Here is an 18,251-nt window from a genome sequence, read left to right on the forward strand (position 1 = left end):
ACGAAAATGAATATTCTAAATAATAAAATGTAAGTACTTATAAATTAAATTATCAAAAAACGGTTTTAATCGTGAAAAATATATATATCACTTTTAAAAAATGTCACGTTCGAATGTGGTATTACAAATGCAAAACATTTATAAGTACCGTACTGTATACGTAAATATATGTTCATTTCTTTTAATGTGTTAGTGTTAACAGGAACATATTGAACTATTTGATTCAAGGAAAATTATAGGCCTATATGTGTTGTATAAAACTGAGGTAGGTTTAGGACTTTACAATGGTTAAAACTTGCCTGCTTTGAATTAATGATTTCATAGAAGTCTGTGAGAGAACGAAATTATTATTATTATTTTTTTAATATAATGTTCTTTAACACATTAACTTAATGTATATTGCTTTGCTATTATTTACATTTACATTTACTACATACAGTTTGACGAGGGAACAAATGTAACTTACGTGTGGATCGTCTTCTACGTGTAGAAACAAGAACCACACACCCGTGAAAAGGGATTTTTCTGACCTAGATATACGTCACACGTAGGCCCTATGAGGCGCGTTACGCGCCAGCTCACGTAGAGAAATCTTAACTCTCTCTCTATTGACACAGGGATTAAACTGTCACGTTTACAAACCTTTTAAACGAAACAATACCGCTTAAACTGCCAACTACGTGTGATCATTATAGATATAACACTTGATGAAAAATAACCATTAAAAAATTACTACCTGGAATAATACAGTAGGTCTATACAATAATAGGCCCTAATTGTTTCTTATATATTTTAGTTTTTTTTAGTTTTTTCGTTTTTGGACTAGGCTGATTTTGTCGCCAATTGAAGTGAATACATCATAATTCAGAATAAAATTGTCAATCGCGAGTGGTACTATCACTATTAGCTCGAGTGTCCTCAAGCGTTATTCTATTATATATGTAATAGAATAATGCTAGAGGATACGCGAGCTACATGACTATCTGAATGTGCCAACACATTGGAGTATTTCCTGAACAACAATTAATGTAACTGCAGCAGGGGCGGATCCAGAAAATCCATTGGGGGCAGTGACATGAGGTCGAATGCCAAGGGAACTTTGGGGGAGTTTTGGAGGGGGATCGTAAAAAAAAAGAAAATTAATATATAATAAAATTATAACTATCGCAAAATTTAGGCCCCCCCCCCCCTCCTAGAACCGCCTCTGTGCGGCCACCTCAAAGGCATATTCCACAATATGACATAGATACTGGAAAGACATTAGATTTATCCCTTGAACGCAAGAATAGAGAATTCCCTTTCAGCCAGAACAGGATAAACCGATATTCTATTTTCTCAACTGGTTGTGAACTTTATCCTATAATGCATCTAAACCTGAGAGAAAATAATATGTTATTATTTGTTTAACTCAACTACATGCACACACACCAGGGCCGTAGCTAGCGGGGGGGGGGGGGGGATGGGGCAGTTGCCCCCCAGAAAAAATCCGGAAAGCATTATAGAAACTTAAAGAAAATTCTCTTCTTAACTGTTTAAGGAGTTTTAGACTATTAACTACTCAGTAAGGGAGCGGCGCCCCCCCCCCCCCCCCCCCCCCCCCCCCCCCCCAACAAAAATCCTAGCTACGGCCCTACACACACACACACACACACACACACACACAGTGAAATTCCCCATAACCGGACACCCTTGGGACTAAGTAGAATGTCCTGTTTTAATGGGTATCCAGTTTAGAGAGGTTCTCCTTTGTACTAATATTTAAAAAGGTACCCTAAAAATGTCCTGTTTTGAGAGAATTCCGTTTTACAGAGGGTCCGGTTTTGAGAGGTTTTACTATTCCAAGCAAAAAAAAAGAAGAAGATAATAAATAAATAATAATAATAATAACATTTAAAAAGTATATTAAAAACTAACTACCGTCACAGAAAGGATCATAGAATCACTGTCAGCCAGATATTCCGCACATTATTGAATATCGGATTGTGCGTGTTTTAATTTATAATAATTACGAAACAGACTTAACAGAGTTGTGTTCTTGTTGCAGGGGGCACTGCAACTGGTACGACGCGTCACAGTGTCACATGACCATAGGCGGAAGCCATGTTGGATCTCAATATGTGATAAGTGTCAATTTTCATTGTATGAAAGTGACGGGTGATGAATAAACCGACACTTTCTTCATCATGATTATTCGTGCCAACCAAAGAACAGTATAAATGGCACTGAAAAAAGTGAAAGGGACTCTTGAAAGGGCCCTAGACAAGAATGTACAAGATCTTGTCCGGGGAATACGCAACCACAAGGAAACTGAGGTGGGCAGAACCGGTCGTCGTTTTATAATAGCATCGACTAAATTGATGCAGTATTGGTTGTGTCGCTTTAACCGAACACATATGGCATGCACACCCCTGATTAATCCCTAATGAGGTTAATTGGTGTACATCAAATGTGAATGTTAACATTAAAGTGGTATCATATGGTGTCACTTTATCATTTGTTATTTTTATTTGATTTGTGGCTCAATTTGTTTTTTAAAGTACACATATTGAAATGGCAAATAAAGTTAACATTAATATGGATGCTATCAAAGAACAAGTTCAACAAATTTAACATGTTTGCAGTAATTTTAATTGGCCTAAATTAAAATATAAAATAATACATTTATTTTAACTACAGTTTCTAAACTAATAGAAATCGGATTAGTCCTCCATGAAAGTTTGTGATGGTAAATAGGCATTCCACATGGATTATATTAATGATTTAATCAGCTGAGTAGTTTTGAATGCACCATTTTATAACATATGCCAAACCTTTTAGGAGCTGAAATTATTTTTTTTTAATGTAAAATATCCACCCATTTCCTGAAATGTACCCACTTTGATTCATCCATCTATCTGGAAACTAAGGACAAGAAATGTGTTTATTCACTTCACACTCATATTATTTCTAGTTTGAATGTCTTCCAGTTAATCAGGTTTATATTTAATGATACAGCGAGCACAATATATTGTACATAAATTAACAGATTGTCAGTTTTTGACAACCAAATCAGACCTGTGATAATTGCGGAAAAAGATAGATCCGTTCATTAATTAAATGACATTTTTATAGTTATGATGAGTTATTCAAGAACAAGATGGATTACCCAAATTTTCAAATTTCATAGGCCTGAAATTTTTATTTTTTTTAATCTGATGCCATGAAATTTTAGTTTGTTCATTTACAGGTCAACTCATGACAGTTAAATCTGTATTAGGTTGGTGACTAACTAGTGTAAACATTACAAGAAGAAACTCAATACCCCTTCCAATACCAAACCGACCGACACTCTTTTGAGTAGGGTTGTTGAGTTTTTGCAAGTACTTATAACAATATGTACTAGTCGCTAAATTAAAGTTTAATGTTATAAGTTAACTAGTAAATGATCAAAGTAAAGTTTCATAATGGTTAACATCAGATACATACATGTAGAAAACATTGTTGATTTTAAATGCAGTGTTTGGCAACATTTTGATTTATGGGAATTTCGAGATTTACAGTTATTAACACTAAGCATACTCTAACCATATTTCTACATAAACAGAATATAGTTTGAGGGCCAGTAATAGGTAATGAAAAGTAGGTCACAGACTTGAATAAAGCATTTCAGATTACATGTATATGAGCCTTTTACTTGCAACTTGTTTGCTATAATACTACAAATGATCATTCATTATTGCTTTAACTTTGTATTTTATTCACAGTTCACATCACAGATAATTTTCAAAACCCAAAGTTCTATATATATACTCTGTAAAAAAAGCAAATCTGTAATGAATTGCATTAAACTACCATTTTATTACAAGTTTAACACTGAAACCAGAAAGACGTAAATGCAAACTCTTTAAACTACGTGACGTCATTGTGTATGCTTTGCCAAATCATGAGGATGTCATATTTAGTACCTACAAGGTGTTTTTGTTTGTTGGCTTCAAATCGTCCAATAGTAGTATACGTTAAACCAATGCGTGATCATTTCTCAGTGAGACATTATGATTTTTATATTTCCCGTTATGAGTGCCTGTTGGGGTAATAAATTATTACATGTAATTAATAATAATTTTAAATGGGTGAAACAGCAGTAATAAAATATAATGGAAAATAACCAAACTAAAAATAAATGATTTGTCTGTCTGTGTTAGGAAGATGTCATCCCATGAGACTAGTGGTAATAAATATTGTTTTAGTCACTATTAGTTTACATGTATCTAGATATCAGAATTTTTACTTGTGTTTGGTGAGAAAACTAGTACTCTCTGCATCTCTGTCAATGACTGAGTGTTAACTGGGGGTTGGGGTGTCCAGGACTGAGGTGGTGATGTTTCCAAATAGCCCAGTTTGTACTATTTATGTGTTATCATCATTGGAGTAGCCATAGGTTGGCTGTGGGGGCCATGTCTGCATCACTCCTCCATTTCGTGAAGTTTTGTGTTCCCCCCACCCCCCTGTTTTATGTTTGCCTGTACTCCATAACCAATGGACGGTGTGGGTGACACATCCCCAGTATAAAATTCTAGCTATGCCAATGGTTATTACATATAATTTGTATTTAATTAATTATCTTTTCTTTTTTCCAGAGTAAATACATTGCAGAATGTGTAGATGAAATCAAGCAGGAATTAAAACAAGAAAACTTGGCAGTTAAAGCCAATGCAGTCAACAAGCTGACCTATGTAAACATTTCTTTCATATCAGTTACTCATTATATTTATTCATATTTGTTTAACCTTTAGACTGCTAGATTATTTTAATAACAAAAGCAAGGTTGAGTGTACAAGTTCATAGCATTTGCTAACATATTTTTACTTTTTATAAAGTTTATTCATTTATATATGATTCATGTCAAACTCTGAAAATTTATTCATAAATATGTTTTAATACATTTTACTTATATTATTATTATTATTATTATTTTTTTTTTTTTCTTCCCCCAGGAAATATGGATTGGGGTGGTATTTTAGAACAGTACCTATTAGTCCCTTACCAGACCAACCAGAGGGAACAGTAGGTTTCGCCTCTTGTTTTTCAGTCTGATATAGTTTTTCAGACTTTTTTTTTCCCCATTGCCTTCGAGATATTGAGCTGAAATTTTGTGTATAGCTTTATCATATACTGTTTCTGATCAATTTTGACTTTCATTGCATTTTACTAATTTTTATACGCCTATCTATGATGGGTCATATTATGGTATGGCGTTGTCCGTCCGTACATACCTCCGTCTATTAGTTTCTTGTCCAGACCATATCTTGCATACAGATGCATACAGGACCATCAAACCTCATGTGTAGGAACAACTTGGGATGACTGTGTGTCACATACTATTACTAGGTCACTGTGACCTACTTTTCACTATCTACTGCACATAACAGTAAATCCTTGTCCAGACCATATCTTGCATACAGATGCATACAGGACCATCAAACCACATATGTAGGAACAACTTGGGATGGTGGTTGGTCCAAAACAAACTGTTCATCCATCCCATTGCAAAAATTTCACATAATTTGACTTGAATCATACCCGTAACATATTCATTAATAGAGAGATGGTTTTCCATGAAACTTCTGATGAGTGTATCATGTACCTTGAGCACCGGTACTCTTGTTCACAGTTATGGCCCTTGAACGTGGGAGATAAAATGTTTTTGTTTTTCCAAACCTTTTTTTCATCATGTCTCAAGACCCTGAGTTAAAACAAATTGTATGTTTATCATCATCTGTTACAGATCAAGTTTGACTTTCATGGCAATTTATCCATTTTTCACAGAGTTCTGGGCCCATATTTTCGAAGCTATCTTAGCCTACGAAATCGTGAAATTATCGTAAGCTATGACGTCACTATGGTGTGTTCTGTAGTGACGTCACAACCTACAACGGTTTTACGATTTCGTAGCGCTAAGATGGCTTCGAAAATAGGGCCCCTGGCTCTTAAACTTAGAAAACACAAAAAATGTTGGGGCCCTTTAGGGGACATACATTGTATTAGCAATAGTTAAATTTGTTGACATTAGCTGTAAAATTTATTATAAAGTTAGTTATCAAAGTCAGCTTTCAAATAATATCTTTTTCTTTTGCTTTGTTTTCAGCTTCAGATGCTCGGGTATGACATCAGTTGGGCTGCTTTCAATATTATTGAGGTTATGAGCTCTACAAAATTCACTTTCAAGGTTTGTTTAAAACATGGCACAGCTTGTGCAAAGAAAAGTTGTTGTTTCTGCAAGTATTGTGTATAAAATCATATTTTGAGACCAGAAAGCCTACAAGGCGCCAAAAAAAACATTGATTTATATAGGCGTTGAGTTAAATTTCGAAAATAAAAATGCTACAATTGCTAAATATTTTTTTTATACCTTTTATTTTCAGTTTATGTTTTATAACAATTTTTATGTTTGTTTTTATTTGTCTCATAAATGAATTCAACTTTAAATGAGGCTAGCTTGTGTGTGCTAATTGTGTATTATATTATTACTAACATAATACTTATGATATATGATTCATTTTATTTGTGATTTTCAGCGAGTTGGTTACCTTGCTGCCTCGCAATGTTTTCATGATGGTACAGATGTACTCATGTTAACAACAAACATGATAAGAAAGGTACAAAATAGATTATATAGATAACATATTTGTTAAGTGATTTGATTACAAGTAATAATGAAGTATATGTTTTAAGTTTCATATTCATGTGAATTTTATGTTAAAAGTGAAAAAATGTAGCATGTGCTTTTCACCTTCTGCTATTGAGGTAATTAACTATAAATGAGTTTACCATGTTTCACACTTAGTTAAAAGACCAGGAATGTTTATATAACAACACTATCAGGAACCCATTCAGGTCTATGTATGGTTCCACTAGATTTTGCACTTTTTATCAGCTTGTACCTTTTAGGTACAGGTGGGTAGATTAACAGTTAAAATAACAGGGCTAACTTTGGGTGTACAAAACATTTCACCACATTATCTATTGAACTTAAAAAATTGCTGAAACCTACTATTTTTTTAAAAAAAATCATATTACATAAAATTATTTTGCTAAATTGAAATAAAATTCTTCAGCAGAGCTTAAAATTTCCAATTGGTGACTTTGGTGAGTGGCAGAGCTAGCCCTGGTTTAACATCGGTATTTCTAGTACAGCTTTTTTAAGTCCCGTTTTTATAAAGTGCACTTTGTATGGGTTTCAATCGTTTTAATGTTACTTGTAACTAGCACTAAAAGAAAATTAATGGCTTTGAAAGTTTGCAATGGCATTGTTTATGGTGAGATTTCCGCAGATTAATTTTGCATTTGTTATATTAACAGGATCTCAGCAGTCAACAGATGTATGATGCTGGAGTCGCCTTGAATGGTCTTTCATGCTTCATTACGAGTGATCTTGCCCGGGACTTGGCAAATGATATAATGACTCTGGTAAGTCAACCTTTAACAGTTGTTTACAAATGATATGTGTAAGTGTTCAGTCTAGGGTTTAACATGTTAAGTTCATGGGATCTGTTAATCATTGGTTAAGTTAATATAGATAGGAAAAAAACTAAAATAGTGTTTACATCTTTTATAACTTGGTTTTATTGTCTGGACCAAATTGAGACTAGATGTTATAATGCTAACAGTGGCATCAGTGTTTGAATTTAACTATTGTTGTGGTTTTGTGTTTAGCATCAAACTAAATCCCAGATCAGAGAAATTTGGGTTGTAGATATTCCATCTTGATGCATTTTTTGTTTTGTTTTTTCTTCTTATAAACGATATCAAACTAGTTTATTATGCAATTAAAAGTAACTGTTAGCTTTACTGTATTGAGTTGCATATATTGAGTCTCTTGCTAAGAAATTATTTCTACATTCTTTGATACATGGCATAGCTGTTATTTTGCACAAAATCAGATGACCAGAATTTTTCCATGTAAGAGCCGAATTTAAGAATTGTAAACGTGTATATCAAAAACGCTTTGTAAATTTGCCCTAAAAATGTCTTGACACTCATTTGTTTTAAGTCATTATTTCTTCTAAACATTGGTTTTTAGTGAACTCGTGTTTCCCTTTGTTTTGTTTTTTTGCAGATGGCCTCTTCACGTCCACACTTAAGAAAAAAGGCTGTTCTCATTATGTACAAGGTGTTTCTCCAGTTCCCGGAAGCTCTTCGTCCAGCTTTCCACAGGCTCAAGGAAAAGCTTGAAGATCCTGATCCAGGTGTGTGCTTTGTATGTTCATGTCACGCTTCACGTGGTGTTCATGGGGATGTTTACTCAAATTATTATGCTGATAATGGTATTGTGTTGTGTTGCATCCTGAGATCATTGGTTATCTTTAAGTGTGTCTTCTCAGGTTGTTGACCAGGTTGTACAGGTTGTTCTCATGGTTGTAGATAGGAAAGGGGGGTTGTTGGTCAAGTATTACTTTTATAATTTAATTAAATGTTGATAGTTTTTGGCAAACGGAACTCCTATTTCATACTGACCAACTCGCTTTCAGGGTCACATGACGTAGTTTGGCATTTTGAACTGACCGTCAACTTAAAATAAAATGTTGATATATATTAATCTATAGACATACTTACTATTGTTCACTGGGTAACTATTAACTAAAGTTAAGAAATCTTTTGCACAAATAAACTATTGCTTTTGTTAAATAGTTACTATAATTTTCCTTTGTGTCAGAGGTATTTGCTAATTTCGGTTACAAAGTTTATCGGTATCTAATCTTGTAATGCAGAACTCTATGCTGAGCTGTTTACTGTTGCATTGTGTATATGGATTAACCAGTGTGTGAACAAATAATAACTGTATGCATATTTGTGTTGTTGTAGGTGTCCAGTCAGCAGCTGTGAATGTGATATGTGAATTAGCTAGGAAGAACCCAAAGAACTATCTGTCTCTTGCTCCACTCTTCTTCAAACTGATGACCAGTTCCACTAATAACTGGGTTCTTATCAAGATCATTAAACTGGTTTGTACTTTGAAAATTTGTTTTCCAGACTTATGTTTTGCAATGCCTCAAGATACTGAGCTGAAATTTTGTATATTGCTTTATAATGTACTATTACGGATCAAGTTTGACTTATATGCCAATTTACCCTTCTTTTTTGTAAATAGAGTTGTGGTTTTTGAACTTAGGCGATATGGAATTTGTCTTCCGGGCTTGTTTTGCAATGCCTGAAGATATCCAGATGAAATTTGTATATAGCTTTATCATGTACTGTTGAAGATTAATTTTAACTTTTATGGCAATTTACTGAGTTTCACAGGCCCTTGAATTAGGAGATAACGAAAAATTGTTGGGGACATGTATTGCTTTAGCAGGACTCAGAATGCTTGTTTTATCTTCTTGTTACACTTGTCATTTGTAATGATTTCTAACTTACATTTTTAAAAGAATAATATCTGCATTTATTTCGTTAAACTTTTGTGTGTGTGTATTAAGCAAAATATGTAACCAGCAAGAAACTGATAATACCTGGCATGATGATTTAGCCTAACAATGGAGTTATTCCCCTCAGGTTTGAATACCTTCCTTGTTAGCACGAAGAATGGGAATGTTAACATTTTATACATGGAAGTGTACCATTTTATGGGTGGGTTTTAAAAAATTAATTTTTTATGACAACATGAATCTGTTTAATTGCCTGTTATCTGGAAAACCTACTTTTGTCATTTAATAATTCTGATTGAAGATACTGAATATTGAATTCTAATAATTATAGCAAAAATACAATATAATCCGGTTTAATTTCTCTTTCAGTTTGGTGCTCTAACTCCTCTAGAACCGCGCTTGGGCAAGAAGCTCATTGAACCTCTCACTAACCTTATCCATAGGTATGTATATTTAATGAGGTGTGTGGTGGACTTGAGTAAGTCTTTACTATTCTGACAACTGCAGATGAGTTATCTCGCCTGATGTCACGCCAGTCGACATACTGTACACTGTATACAGTGCATTTCCCAATTCATAATTCCCACCATTTTGCACACGACACTCGCCAGCTTCTGGTGTCTTGAAATTTAGCATTTTCACTGTAAAATGCCTTGGAATTTTGAGTTGAAAAAGTTGTTTTCAGCAAGTATTTTTATTTGGCAACAGTGGTGGTACATCGTGGTCATTTTTAGGGACCAATAGCAGATTGTGACAGCTAATTTGATAATAAATTTGATTGTTTTACCAACAACGAAAATCACCAAATATTGGGATATAAATCAGAGTTCATTTTTAAAAACAGTTTCTAGTCAGAAAACCACTGTTATTGGGAATAATGGACATAAATACTGGACAGCTGGCCACAAATGCCCGTAAGTAAACAAGATTTTTTGCCTAATTTTAATCAACATTAACTGATCTAAAATATTATTAAAATTTGAAAAATCCACGAAAAATACTTACTGATTCAAATATCAACTTTATTTTATATATTTATAAAACATTTTTAAGTGAATATATGTAAGTAAAAATTATAAACTTGTACACACTCAACATGGTTTTTGTCTAAAATTAATCCAGTAGTCCAAAGGTTAACAGAGCATTAGCTTAACAAGCTGAGTAAGATACAGTACAAACTGATATTTATCTTTTCTGAGATCGTGTGATGGGAAAGTTAGTAGGATCTGATTTCTCTGTCTTGTGCAGTAGAATTCATTTATTTATTTTTATTTTTTGTGTTTTTGTTGAATAACCAATAGGCTCTGGTATATTTAGGGCTATAATATTGAAACAAAAAGTGTGTTATTTTATAGAATTTCTTACATTTTACAAAATTAATTAGACAATTCTGCTAAGAGACTGACAATACATGCTTAAAATTGTAGATAATAATGGTGTTTAAATTACTATGTTCTTAAACACTACAAATTGCTATGGATGGATTATGGCACATGTGAACAGACATTGTATTGTAACATTCATTTGGATTTCATTGTTTTGCAGCACTTCTGCCATGTCTTTGCTCTATGAATGCATTAACACTGTGATAGCAGGTAAGTTGGAATTTGAGATTTGTCTCTCTTTTTTTTTACTAAATCTAAGTTGCAGCACCTGAGCAAATTTTTTAGTTTCACTGTGATGAAAATGTTCAGTCAGTTATCAACTTATAAATATATTCACTATAATACACATTAAATAAATAAAAAATTATTTTAAAAATTGATTTTATATAACACAATACTTTTTTTTGTCCCACTGAATGTTTTTTTAATACTGTATAACTGGAAATTTTCGTGGTTTTGAGACTAAAAAGACAGTGTAGTGTGTAAGATTTAATCTGAGCGTGACATTTCATTCATACTCAAATAGTAATCTGGCTCGGTATACCAACAGAGTGCACATTATTTGTAATATAATAACTTGTTGTCTTGAATACGCTATTCTCTTGCTGTTGTCTGCACATGACAGACTATACTATAGTCCGGTCAATTTTCAGTTTATCATAGCACAGTCACAATGAATATTTTTGAAACAAGTTGTTGATATTTTCAAGGCTTCCCACTTAACCTTAAAACCCACAGAAATTTCTGGTTATACGGTATGAATGCTCACATGCTGTTTTTATTCATACATTATTTTCAGATGTATTATTCTTTAGTTTGTTAACGTGTAGTTTTTGTGTCTGCAGTGAATCATTTAATCAATCAAGTAAAAGGTATTGTTGCACATATATCTACGATTTGTGGTATAATTGTTTTTAATAGTTTGATTCTCTTTTTAATTTTAGCACATACAAGTATTTATTCAATTATTGTGTTTTTCTTCTTATTTTTACTTACATGTCATTTAACTAAGGACTTTCTTTTGTATTTACTGTTCAGACATTTTCAGACACTGTGTGATTTTTGTTTTGGTTAATTGTTTTAATTACAAGTATGTTTTGTATTTATCCTGATCATACAAAAAATCTACACAAGAAAACTACATCAAGACCAAGTAAAAAGTCTTAAATTTAGACAGCTGCTTAGTGTTTTTATAGAGAAAATAGCATACGCTAAAAAATATTTCACTGGTGATATGACAAGATAATAGTACATACCAATATCTGTACAGGAAATCAAATTACAGGCGAATTAAAACTGGTTAGAAAGTGCTTTAATTTTGAAGCAATTTTTGTATAATTCCATGGTTTAACACTGCATTAGCAGCCCTCTATGTAAACTATCTAGGAGCCAGATGGTGCCTACTTGTATTTTTATATAAATAGTATGAAATGTTTTAGTCGCCAAATGAAATAAATGGTCGCATATGCGACCAAATCAGTCGCGATGTAGAGGGCTGATTAGATTATTGTATTTACATATTGCTCCATTTTTTTTTAAGCCTTTAGTAAAAGAAACTTAGATCAGAGTTGCACGTGTGGATGCTACTTAAATGCTTGGTTTTGTTTGCATGGTATTTAAAAAAAAAAAATTCATTCGTTTTTAAATATGTAAATTAAATGAGATTAATCCAGAAATTTTGTTATTTTATTTTGTTTTAAATATTGATAGTTACAGAGTCAGCAATATTAACTGATTGTCTTAAAGGTATAAATGACACTAAGTACTACGCATTGTGATCAGAATATTGATTCAGTGTTCAGAGTAGAGAGGATATGGTTTTCAGGACCCTGTTCCACGAAGCGATCTTAACCCTAAGATTACCATAAATGCACAGCTAACATATGCACTTATGATGATCTTAGCGCTAAGATCGCTTTGTGGAACGGGGCCCGGGTGTGTAAGATGTTTAACATGGAACGTGGTTCAATTGTGATAGATTTCATTGCACATTGTCATGCTTTTATTAGTCTATATACTTACTTTAACTTCATATGTACTTGTAATACATTTAATAATTTATAACTAACCATAAACGGCGACAGTAAAACTAATTGTAAAACCATTGTTTTGTGAGTATTACTATGTTATGAAGTAACTTGTACTGAAATGTGTGCTAAACCACTTAAAATCAACTGGGTTTTTTTTCTCCATAAATTATAACTTGTGTATCATTTTATTACAGTTATATCCTTTTTTTCTCATTTGTAGACATAGTTATTTAAAATATATGTATAATTATTGTCATTTAATAAGAACCAGTCAGTAAATATTTTCCACTAAATATGGTTGATTGTCAAGTTCTCTTTGTTGGCAAGTTGTTTTTATAGTTTGTATTTTACAAACTACCATTGTTTACCACAAACCTCAGGTATATTGTGTAACATACATTTACTTTTTGTGTTTATTATATACTCTTCAAAAAAAGTAGGGGAACCTGAAATATTAATGTTTATATCAACTATTAGACTGAACGTACGTTTTGACCACAGACATCCTAGTAAAGAACGTTCATGTCTCTTTATCAACACACCAAAACACATTCTATAGTTGGCATGTGCATCACGCAGTTGCCCCGTACACGTGCGTGGGGTGTCATTCTTGATTTTGACAATTTCCAGGAAGGTTGATTAATCACTGTGGAATATTATTTCTATCAATCTTTTTCATTCTGTTGATCATACAGTTATTGTTTTGTTTTGAGTCATTTTTATTGTTCGAATTTGCGATTTACTGATAAAAAAAAAACCCTTCAACTTTCAAATTTCACTTCTGACCCCAATCGTCCTTCAAGATCTTAGGTGGTCATAAAACCTACTGTAATACTGAACTACTGGTTGTTGTGTTTGCCCAATTAATTCACTGTTATCATATAACCATTCCCCACAGCTAATATTCCTTACAATTTTGGCAATTGTAAATTCTTATTAGAGTTCCCCTACTTTTTTTGAAGAGTATATTTAAAACAATTAATATAGTCCTGCAGTGAATAGCATTTCCCTAAATTATAATTCAAAATTTTAGATCTGATGCCATATAACCAAAATTAAAATGTGTTGAGTGCATCAATAAGTAAAACACTTCTTCCTTCTTCCTTTCAAAAACTTAGATATATTATCACAAGTATAGAAAAGTTGTGGAAGAGTGAAATTGATGAAATTTCATAGCAATAAATCCATTTGGCCATTTTATTAATTTTATATTTAAAAAAAAACAAAAAACAACAAACCTTTTAAATCTTTTAGTCTACATTATGGTTTAATTTTGTTTTCTCAGTATTGTTTGCATATAAACAAAGATGTGACTCACTGCTGACACATAATGATTTCTCTCCTCTTACTTACAGTACTCATTTCTATATCTTCAGGCATTCCCAACCACACTGCCTCGATCCAGGTACTTTGAGTTTCTTACATTTCGTTGACAATCCATTTTACTGATGAGCCAGAATTTCCATTTGTATATGATAGTAAAACAATGTAATGCTAAAACATAAAACATAAAGAAATAAGGGAATATCACAGCATTGTAATAGTATAATGTTAATCAACCCCAGTTCTTCAGTGGATAATTAAAATATATGGTTGTAATGTGTGTTTAACATGATTGTTTTAATTTACATGTTTAATTTGGAATGGATCTGTTAATAGAGCCTACCTGTAATTATATGATTGTATTTATAAACTCTTCTACTGATTGGAATTCTGACTTCATCCAAGATTCTTGGAGGTTATTTTGTTTGGATTGCTTGTCCCCATATAATATATAATTGGTGTTGGAAATAACGATTGGTTAATGGTGTTGAATATGTTGGTGTTGTATAATTAATTAAATTGTCTTTGTTATCCTTATTAATTATGTCCTGACACAAATTAGTAATTAAATTCTCCTAATTATATGTATTAAGTAAAACTGGTGACAGTTTTATTGATCATACATGTATGTATGTATTGGTTATAGTGCTTTATATTATGTGATTATTATGAATGCAGTAGCTTATTGTTGTTGATGACTGTTCCTAGCCATGTATATTGAAGATTTGTTTAGCCAGTGCTGTGATATGAGCTGTGTTTTTTTGTGGGAAAGTGCATATAAAGAATCTCATGCTGCTAGTATGAAGAAAGGAACCTGTTATTATAGTGCATTTTTAGCAAAGATAATTTCTATATTAAGTTTGAACCTAATGCCTAGTGATTAACAATGTCGAGGATAGCGATTCTTTTTTGACTTGTCTTTTTAAAAAAAAAATCAACACTAATAACTTATTTACTTTTATAAAGTCAATTTACTTTTTGTATATCTTTTCCTTTAAAAAGTTATATAGCCTTCTGTAATATAGTTATATGTTTATATTCTTACCATGATGTAACAGAATGACTAATGTTATATAATTATTTTTATCTGGTGATGTAAATTTTTAAAAACTGTTAATAGTGGTGATGGCTTAATCCCTATCCTATCTGGTGGTCTGTGTTATTGTTTCGTGGTGATTGACCATTTGCATTGTTTGATTAGTGTATTTCCATTCAGTTCCAATCCAATCCTAGGATGTTAATTATTGTTTTTACTCAATGCACTGTATTCATAGCTTGATTTATTTTCCCTTAGAATAGTATGCAATACACAGTTATTATTAAGAAAACTCCTTTACTAAAATAAATTAACTGGAAATTGATTTTTGTTTTGTTTTTTAACCTGAGAAATATATAGCAATTGTCAATACTTTTAAATTATTTATAAAATTGAGCTGATTATTGTCATTTGTTTGTTTGGTTTTTTTTTTTAATTTGCCTTAAAATTGACATCACTTTATCTTTTTTTTAAATCTTCTCTTTTTTTCTTTTTCTTTTTTTTTGCGTGTGTCATTTAGCTTATTATTGTAAATATTTTTAATTCAGTTATGTGTTCAGAAGTTGAGGATATTGATTGAAGATTCTGATCAAAACTGTAAGTGGGTTTTTTCTGAAATATATATATATATATGATTGAATGCTTGAAAAGTTGTTGAAACAAGTACCATTTTACTAGTCATGGAAATAATATTTAATGTCTTCCACTAAAGTATGCATATATGTTTTTCTTTGCATAAAATCAAGGCATGAGTGTCATATGAATACACTTGTAACTCTTAATAACTGGTGTTCAAAACTCATGATCATGTCCTTTGCATTCTATATACAACTGCATTTAAAACATCCCTTGCTAGTAATCGAAATGTTTTGCCCATGTGGTTTCCTAAAATATTTGTCACAACAACTCTGTGTTTGATAATTTACTTGGGTGTCTATAACAGTGGTTTTCCCAGTTCATGATGACATCTATCTGACACCTCGTCTGAAATATTTATTTCTTGATTAAACTTCTTTGTCTGATGCTGGTGAAAACTACCCAATATTTTCAGGAATGTTCTAATGTTTTAAACTGGATCAAATTCATAAATGGTTTGAATGTTCTTTAAATAGAACGTGTTAGGATGGAAGTATACATAGTAAAAAAAAAGTCCCAAGTGAATCTTGGCCTTTGCTTTGATAACAAGACATTCGGTATAACATGATTTAAAGTAAGCTTTAGGACATTAAATTCTGATGTACCTTTTTAAAAAATCTGTTTTCTTTGGTACAATAATTATAAATATTTTAATAAAATAGATTTTTTTTTGCACTAAATTTCTATAGATATTGTCAGTTTTTAATTTGATGTCATATGTTAAGATTACTGCATTTAATTTTATTTATTCATTTGAATTAGTTGGTATTCGTGAACGTACTGTATTTTGTGATTTCAGTGAAGTATTTAGGGCTACTAGCAATGTCAAAGATCCTGGCCACACACCCAAAGAGTGTCCAGGCACACAAAGACCTTGTGATGCAGTGTCTGGATGACAAAGATGAATCCATCCGCTTGAGAGCACTCGACCTGTTGTATGGAATGGTGAGAATATGGTGGTGTTAAAAAAAAAGTATCTTTATTAACATTTGTGACACCCAATAGCCGATGTGTATTTTTGTGCCGGGGTGTCATTAAACATTCCTTCATTCATTCATTCTTATCTTCTATTGACATACACTTTGAATTTGTTTCGAATGGCCTGCATTATAGAAAAGTATTATACTTAAATGTTATCTTAAAGCTCTGTTAGTAGATAGTTGTTATACAAGCAATAACATGTAAGGAATAACAATTTTTTGTTGCGTAGTAACTCCCAGGGATGTGAGGTTTCAATGTTTTATCCGATTTCAGCTTTTTTGTTGCATAAAATGCTCTAAAATTACATTTACTTAAAGTTATGATATGGAGATTTCAGCTTTGTAAATTTCATTTCATTTTTCTTTTTTTGTAAACTGGATATCACATCCCTGAACTCCATTCAGAACACTTGGGCTTTTTAGGCATGTAAAACATGAGCCACGTGGCATATCCAAAAATAATCTATAAAGAATACGACTTGAATTAGCATGTTCTTATGCATCCTCTCCTTTCAGCATATGTTCTGTCTATAAATAATTTTTAGACCATTTTAATGACTATTAATACCCAATAGCTGTTTATCAATAGATGGGGTGTCGTTAAAGAACCGTTTGTTTTGTTTTTGTGTGTGATCAGGTGTCGAAGAAGAACCTGATGGAGATCGTCAAGAAGCTGATGGTTCACATGGACAAGGCCGAAGGTTCCCACTACCGGGATGAGCTGCTCGCCAAGATCGTGCTCATCTGTAGTCAGTCCAACTACCAGTATGTTACCAACTTTGAATGGTAAGTCTTTACCTTACGTACTATCTTAATTTATAAGTCTACCTGTAGTCAGTCCAACTACCAGTATGTCACCAACTTTGAATGGTAAATCTACCTTACGTACTTTCTTATATTTATAAGTCGACCTATAGTCAGTCAACTACCAGTATGTCACCAACTTTGAATGGTAAATCTACCTTACGTACTTTCTTATATTTATAAGTCGACCTGTAGTCGGTCCAACTACCAGTATGTCACCAACTTTGAATGGTAAATCTACCTTACGTACTTTCTTATATTTATAAGTCGACCTGTAGTCGGTCCAACTACCAGTATGTCACCAACTTTGAATGGTAAATCTTTACCGTATGTTTTTTCTCATATTTATAAGTCGACCTGTAGTCAGTACATCACCAACTTTGAATGGTAAGTCGTTACTTTACAGATTTATAACTTGTTTACCATACAAATTTATTAAGTCATAATATATAATTTATATTAACTTTGAAAATATAGAGTATATATGTAGTCCTCACCTTACGGACGTTTTTTTTGCAAAACGAAACAACCACTCAGTAAAGTTATTCATTAATCCAGATATTCAGCTTCCAGAACCGGACGGTCTTAATTTTGAACCAAATGTAAAAAGTAAAGGCAAATTGCTTCGTTTGACCAGTCGCCGCTGATTGAAC

General features: G+C 32.3%; 1 protein-coding gene across 2 annotated transcripts in view; it reads left to right on the forward strand.

Moving 5' to 3' along the window:
- The first annotated feature begins 2,086 nt into the window (after nt 1-2,086).
- LOC121376473 (AP-3 complex subunit delta-1-like) overlaps nt 2,087-18,251 on the forward strand; it is a 36,998-nt gene continuing 20,833 nt past the window's right edge. The window contains exons 1-13 of one of the 2 annotated variants that reach the window (XM_041504347.1): nt 2,087-2,312; nt 4,617-4,712; nt 6,125-6,205; nt 6,555-6,635; nt 7,339-7,446; nt 8,096-8,225; nt 8,842-8,981; nt 9,774-9,847; nt 10,950-10,999; nt 14,175-14,224; nt 15,727-15,775; nt 16,614-16,759; nt 17,432-17,580. In XM_041504347.1, the coding sequence (XP_041360281.1) occupies nt 2,217-2,312; nt 4,617-4,712; nt 6,125-6,205; nt 6,555-6,635; nt 7,339-7,446; nt 8,096-8,225; nt 8,842-8,981; nt 9,774-9,847; nt 10,950-10,999; nt 14,175-14,224; nt 15,727-15,775; nt 16,614-16,759; nt 17,432-17,580 (1,250 nt within the window). In that variant the 5' untranslated portion in view covers nt 2,087-2,216. The remainder of the gene's footprint in view (nt 2,313-4,616; nt 4,713-6,124; nt 6,206-6,554; nt 6,636-7,338; nt 7,447-8,095; nt 8,226-8,841; nt 8,982-9,773; nt 9,848-10,949; nt 11,000-14,174; nt 14,225-15,726; nt 15,776-16,613; nt 16,760-17,431; nt 17,581-18,251) is intronic. The other variant, XM_041504348.1, reaches the window with a different exon arrangement.

This window comes from Gigantopelta aegis, chromosome 6 (assembly GCF_016097555.1).
Source record: "Gigantopelta aegis isolate Gae_Host chromosome 6, Gae_host_genome, whole genome shotgun sequence".
NCBI classification, from domain to species: Eukaryota; Metazoa; Mollusca; class Gastropoda; order Neomphalida; family Peltospiridae; genus Gigantopelta; species Gigantopelta aegis.